The sequence below is a fragment of the Maniola hyperantus genome, chromosome 13 (genome assembly GCF_902806685.2).
Source record: "Maniola hyperantus chromosome 13, iAphHyp1.2, whole genome shotgun sequence".
NCBI classification, from domain to species: Eukaryota; Metazoa; Arthropoda; class Insecta; order Lepidoptera; family Nymphalidae; genus Maniola; species Maniola hyperantus.
The window spans coordinates 5,644,032-5,650,900 of NC_048548.1; the positions used below are offsets into that span (position 1 = coordinate 5,644,032).

Genomic DNA, 6,869 nt, shown 5'->3' on the forward strand with positions numbered 1-6,869 from the left:
GCCATCTCAGCCTGTCGCGGTCTATACCTACATCAAGTAGAGTTCCAATAAACATAACACCTGCACCTACCTACCCATTTTCCTACCTGAAGCCTTTAAACTTTTATCTAGATAATAATGAATATCTATTGTGCTAAATATTTTATAGATGTAATTAAGTTATCTTTAATTAAATTTAAATCACTAGATACACAATAAACCAACTAGGTAATTGCTTCGCTGACGTATTTTTATTATAGAAATACTCATAGATTTTCAATCGTTCTACTGACGGAATAATAATATATCTATTATTATGGACTTGTGTTATGAAATTGCACGTTTAAGTTTTATTCAGTGCCGAATGCCGGTGTAATTATATTATGTAGGATGCAATTATACGTACCTACCTAATAATAAAGTATTTTAATAATATATTTATTTTATACCTAAGTAGATACTGATGCCAGGCTGTTGCTTTTCTTTCATTTAAAAAGAACCTAATTATTATCAGGGAGAGAGAGGAAATCTTAACTATCCGCTCATTCACCGTACTTGGTACTTATATATTTACATGTAGATAATTTTTTTTATTGTCAACAGTATTCGTGATACCGCAACGATGGGTGATGGCCATTATGGGTTTCCTGGCCGTAGCGAATGCGTATACGATGCGTGTGTGCCTGAACATAGCCATTACACAGATGGTGAGGCGGCACGCGGCGACCTCGGCCTACGAAGTCGGCTCGTGCCCTGGTGACGTAGATGAAGTTACAGATGACAGCAAGGTACGCTAAATTCCTTACTCTATGAACATATGACACGCGACGAATCGGCTTACCAAGGCGGGTCGTGCCCTGGGGACGTGGATGAAGTTACAGATGATATCAAGGTGTGTAAAGTTCCTTACTCTATGAACATATGACACGCGACGAATCGGCTTACCAAGGCGGGTCGTGCCCTGGGGACGTGGATGAAGTTACAGATGATATCAAGGTGTGTAAAGTTCCTTACTCTATGAACATATGACACGCGACGAATCGGCTTACCAAGGCGGGTATCGTGCCCTGGTGACGTGGATGAAGTTACAGATGATATCAAGGTGTGTAAAGTTCTTTACTCTATGAACATATGACACGCGACGAATTGGCTTACCAAGGCGGGTCGTGCCCTGGTGACGTGGATGAAGTTACGGTGTATTATACGACGTGTCATGAAATTATGAACGTAGACATAGGTAGAGTAGTAGAGTTTTCAAAACTAGCAAAGCTTTTTATAACGCCATTTCGTCGTTTTCGCGTTACTTAATAAAAAAATTGGTTTCGTAGTTAAAGATACAATAAAATTTTATGTTTCCTCTATACTTTGACGAAATGTCAGTAGGACACGGGACGTTCGGAGCACGAGATAATTGTATGAACGGGTAGATACGATTTTTATACATCAAAAAAGTTAGGACAGAATGCAATAAAACTGCAAGCATTTTTATTGCGCTTAGTTTATAAACGTTCTCTTTCACAATATAGTTACATAGAGTATAGGTATGTAACGCGTGTTTTTGCTTTGATCTCTTTGTTGTGCGGTCATAAATCCTACGCGACCGAATACCAATTTGATCTGAAAGTGGAAGCCACAACTTGACCCTGACCGCAAAAGTTCGCTGTGACTAATCCTTTAGCGAAACAAAGTATCGCAATCTCGATCATCAATCGCTTAAAATCGTTTGCACTTTACGCGAATAATAAAAACGATTCAATTTAAAAATGTTTCACGGTTTCGATTGATTTTTTTAAAATTTAAAGTTAATTAAAAAGACGATCGGCGATTCAATCTATTTTAAGCATAAAGTTAACAAGTTCCTTACCTACTTAAACAAAGGCAAGGTGAACAAAATTCAAAAATAGGTAGGTCGTAGGGAGGAAAAACTATTTATACTTAGTTAACCGGAACAACTTCAAAAAAGCTTATAAAGTAGCATTTAGAATTTGGAGCACTGGGTAGCGCTGGTAGCTCCTACAAATTTAGATTAACTAACTTATGCCATTTACTCTCAAAATCACAAGCTTCCTCCGACGGAGTTAGGAAAAAAAGCGTAAATGATTTCAAGATTCTAGATATGTGATGTCCATCATGTACACATCTATGTAATGGGCAGCTTACGTCTTGTAGTAACATCGATAATAGAACCCAAATTGATTAAAAACAGGTGAGGTTAGTAGCTAATCATAAACATTCACAAGCCAGTAGTTAACCATACAGATACTACAATACTCCATTAATCACGTTAATGATCTTGAAAAATGCTAATTGCCCTTAGGTCACCAGTTTTGGAGACTTCCGGCGCAGCAGTCACCTTGCAAATTAATTTGTCAAATTTGACTCAGATTTTATTTTCACGCATTTAGGTATAGTAATCGCCGCAAGTAACACGGCAATGGCGTACATAAGCAAAGATTTTAAAACACAATACCTCTTACGCTAAGATGAATTTTATAGGTAAAATGTGAGTGTGTCGAATGACGATCGCAATCACCTTTGATTAGCCGACACTCTCTCGCTATTGACTAAAATGCATTGTTGAGGATAAATTCTGCCAACCACAGTAGGTAATTGAGATTGTAGCAATGATTGATGCAGCTTTAATAGACCTGCAGGTTGACGACCCTCTCACCACTGTTGCTGAAAATCACCTCTCCTCTCCTGGTGGTCAATGGTTTCATCCCCTTAAAAGGTTTCAAACTTAGACCATCTTAATTACTTACCATTTACAAGACAGAGGTCAAGTTTAAAATTGTTGTCAATAAAGAAAATCTTATTGTTTACAGGAAATTACTGGATACAATTGGGACGAAGAAACCCAAGGCATCATACTCAGCGCATTTTACTATGGTTACATAGTAACGCATTTACCTGGTGGCATGTTGGCTGAAAGATTCGGTGGGAAGTACTCCCTCGGCTTCGGCGTGCTCAGCACTGCTGTGTTCACGCTGCTGACTCCATGGGCAGTGAACATGGGAGGTGCTACGGGACTTATCATATTACGAGTTCTGGAAGGTTTGGGCGAGGTAAATTATTATAGATTTGACTGTTTTTTCTAGATCACGATTGTTATCTTTCTTCCATAAATTGAAAAATTCTTCCAAAAAATTTAAGGAAACGAAAAAAATCCCATGAGTTCCGCTAAATTGGGAAAGTTTGGACACTTCTTGTAACCGAGTACCTATCTATCCTTTGCAATGTAAAATTCAGATAATAAAAAAATAAAAAATAGCAATGAAATCTTATAAGTAGAACCCGGTTAATACCATGACTTGCTAGTTGCTAGGGCATAGAAGAGGTATTAATAAACTAAGTCCTTGAAATTTCTTTAGGGTACAACGTTTCCTGCCCTGAACGCGATGTTAGCTAGATGGGCGCCAGTGTCCGAGCGAGGACGTATGGGATCGTTGGTGTTCGGAGGTGCTCAAATTGGGAACATTGCTGGGACGTATTTCTCAGGACTTGTAATCAAAGAGACCGGCGAATGGCAATCAGTGTTTTATCTCTTCGGTAGCATCGGCATCCTGTGGTTTATTTTATGGGTGAGTATTCCTAATTAAATATGACAGTATACTTACACCACATACTTAATAAAGGGTTGCGAAAAGTTCTCTAATAAATGGACAGAATTATCTTAGTTTTAGAAACTGAGATTTACAAAGCCATGCAGAAATACTAGTCTTTTGTAGGAGTAGGAATTTGTTAGTTAATAGGTAGTTTGATTATAATTTAGTTTTTAACGATGGCGTTGGCATATAGATCACCTTAAAAATATCAGAATTAAAAACATTTTAACTTTGCTTTGAGTGAAATGCCATTATGAACAGTAATTATACAATCGGAAAAACATTTAATTATAGCCACTTAATTAATTTACAGGCGTTGCTGTGTTACAATGACCCCGAATCACATCCCTACATTTCGGACAAAGAAAAGAAGTATTTGGAAGAAGCTCTCGGCAGGCATCACAACAGTCAACCTTCAGCTATTCCATGGAAAGGAATTTTCATGTCCGTTCCCTTATGGGCTCTAGTTTGCGCACAGGTATGTAAAAGAGAAACTACAAAACTAAGGTTCATAATTTTCAATGATCCAAAATGGACAGAACTTAAAATTATGAAGGGGATATAGAAAGTCTTGAAATCAGACTAAAATTGCAAAATTCAGTTAATTGAAATACCTACCGACTTACTGAATTTTGTTTACCGTAATGTAACCGCAAGACTAAATTAAGCAACTGTAGGCAAGCCGAGGTTCAATGACAATGACAATAATTTATGTACCTACCTACCTATACTACTAACACCGATCTATTAGCCATAACTTTTGTAAATTCAAACGAGGCCCTTTGAAATCTTTTACCTTATTCAATTAGAATATCAATACACCGGTAATACAATAATTTGCCGGCAGATGGTAACCAATATAAGGAAAAACGAATTTCAACTAAATACCTATTTCAATATTTGCGTGGTTAGGTACTTATCCATTGAACATTGTCAATAAATTACGCTTCAAGATTGCGGACTTCACACAAATCAATGTTACGGTGGTTACGGATATTTTTAGTCGGGATTCCTTGAAAATTCACATCTGTAGTTCAAATATTTTATCATTTTCCACTTAATTGAGAAGGTAAACATATTCTTCACAGATTGGTCACGATTACGGATACTTCACTATGGTCACAGATCTTCCGAAATACATGACTGGTGTGCTAAAATTCGACATACATAGGACTGGTACGCTTGCTGCGTTGCCTTACGCTGTCATGTGGATAAGTTCTATCATCTTCGGTTGGCTGTGCGACAAGATTGTTAAAAGGAAATGGATGACCGTGACCAATTCAAGGAAGACATTTACGACTATCGGTAAGTACCTTCCTATAGTAAATATTGCTACAATGTGTGAATGTGACCGATTGCCTAGGATAGCGAAACTGAAAACTTGGGAGAGTAGTTTTACTCAGAGATTTTTATTGCGCTATCCTGATTAAATACTAAACTGAAACAACACCTGGCAAATGCGGTTTTGAGACAATGTAGGAAGAAATTGCAAGAAAAAGCAAACAGAAAACTCTTAAAAGATAGAAAATTACAGAAAAAATAATGATTAAGACACGTGCTTTGATTAACGACACATTTGAACCAATAAGTCATGAAATAATAACGTTAAATTATCCAAGTTCATGTTTATTTAAAACAAGTTTCACTGGTTTGACGACCTCACTTGTGACATCATACCATTGCAAATGAAAGCAATATGGTATTATTACGAAAATATTAATTATCACCTTACAAATCCAACAACTGGCTATCAAAAATTGTACAATAATAAAGTACCCGACAGGTCGAGATGACAATCGGGGTGGGAACGCCCCGCACAGCCCCCGCGCTAACCCGGTGCGGGCGAACGTGGGTGAAGTGCGGGTGAGCGGAGCGTCCCCCCGCCTCATACTTCGATTGCCATCTCGACCTGTCGCGTTTTATACCTACTTTGAATAAATAATTTGACTATGACTTTAATATCCCATATAAACTCATCAACCAAGCAAAGTATCCGGGCTGGTTATTCATTTACAAACAATTGTAACTGACCCAGAATCTCGCAAGTTTATAAAATAAAAAAGATGAATCTCCATCGAACCTAAATGATTGATCTTTCTAAGAAAATACACCACGAAGATTTATTAGAAACATTTTTACAATTTACACCTAAGGATAAGAACAGTGGAATCGGTAAAAGCTCGGTTGATGAGGAAATCAGACCTATAGCTTGAATAAATTGCTTGAGCAATTTAAGCAATTAGGTTTCGCTTAACCACTGCAGTAGGTAGGTACATGATTAAGATCCGCGAGGGCCCGAAGAATACTAATCATTCGCCGTTTGAGAAAGCGTGTCATAATACTTAAGCCGAGGTATTGTGATGTGTTCCGGCAGATTAAGCTAATTGACATTGCAAGGTCGATAATTAGAATGCACGTCCGTTGCTTGCGAAAGTGAAATGTCGTTTAGTTTTGCAAGCTCAAATACTTAGACCTTTAATGATTTTACACACGATCACGATAGAGACTGGTTTTAGCTAACCACATTATTAAGTGTTGCAAAAGCGTAGTTAACTTACCGGATATACCATCAGCATACGGAAATCTTAAGTAATCAAAGTGTGGTAATCTAACTCCTTGGGAACTTAAATCTTTTTTGGATATATTTTACTGATTCTTCGTCTCTTTATGGATTGTTTCAGCATCTTTGTGCTGAAGATTTCACGATGTATTTACAGAACCTTAAGAGCATATTGTATTACCTATACAACTCGGAACCTTCAAAGAAGAGGGAATAGCTATCTTATAGGCAGGCACGCTCCACCTTAGACTGCATCATTTTAGATACTATTTGGTGTGATAATGCGCTTGATTGCAATCACAGTGTGATTGCAATCAAGCGCAGGCCTTTACATATGATTTAAAAAAAACGTTGGGGGCGACGTAATCAGTCCATCACACTCACACATTAGACAAAGTAACATTAGGTATAGGTCTTTTGTGGTGCCCAAAATAACTTTTATGTTCTTATTTTCAGCATCCGTTGGACCGGGTATCTGCATGATTCTGGCGTCATACTCGGGATGTAATACGGAAGCTGTTGTGATTCTCTTCACAGCATCTATGGGACTCATGGGTGCTTTCTACCCTGGCATGAAAGTTAACGCCTTGGATTTGACCAGCAACTACGCGGGTACGATTATGGCGATTGTGAACGGCATTGGGGCGATCACTGGAATCATCGCACCGTATCTTGTTGGACTGCTGACTCCTGATGTAAGTAATCGTCATCCCTTGACCCGTGGA

General features: G+C 38.0%; 2 protein-coding genes across 3 annotated transcripts in view; both read left to right on the forward strand.

The window, feature by feature from the left end:
• Nucleotides 1–6,869, forward strand: part of LOC117987946 (lysophospholipid acyltransferase 7-like) — a 300,396-nt gene that overhangs the window by 262,747 nt on the left and 30,780 nt on the right. The gene's annotated exons all lie outside the window — the stretch shown is intronic.
• Nucleotides 1–6,869, forward strand: part of LOC117987724 (putative inorganic phosphate cotransporter) — a 37,482-nt gene that overhangs the window by 27,045 nt on the left and 3,568 nt on the right. For both annotated transcript variants that reach the window (XM_034974766.2, XM_034974767.2), the window contains exons 2-7: nt 583–767; nt 2,805–3,044; nt 3,351–3,560; nt 3,898–4,062; nt 4,673–4,889; nt 6,601–6,839. In XM_034974766.2, the coding sequence (XP_034830657.1) occupies nt 583–767; nt 2,805–3,044; nt 3,351–3,560; nt 3,898–4,062; nt 4,673–4,889; nt 6,601–6,839 (1,256 nt within the window). The remainder of the gene's footprint in view (nt 1–582; nt 768–2,804; nt 3,045–3,350; nt 3,561–3,897; nt 4,063–4,672; nt 4,890–6,600; nt 6,840–6,869) is intronic.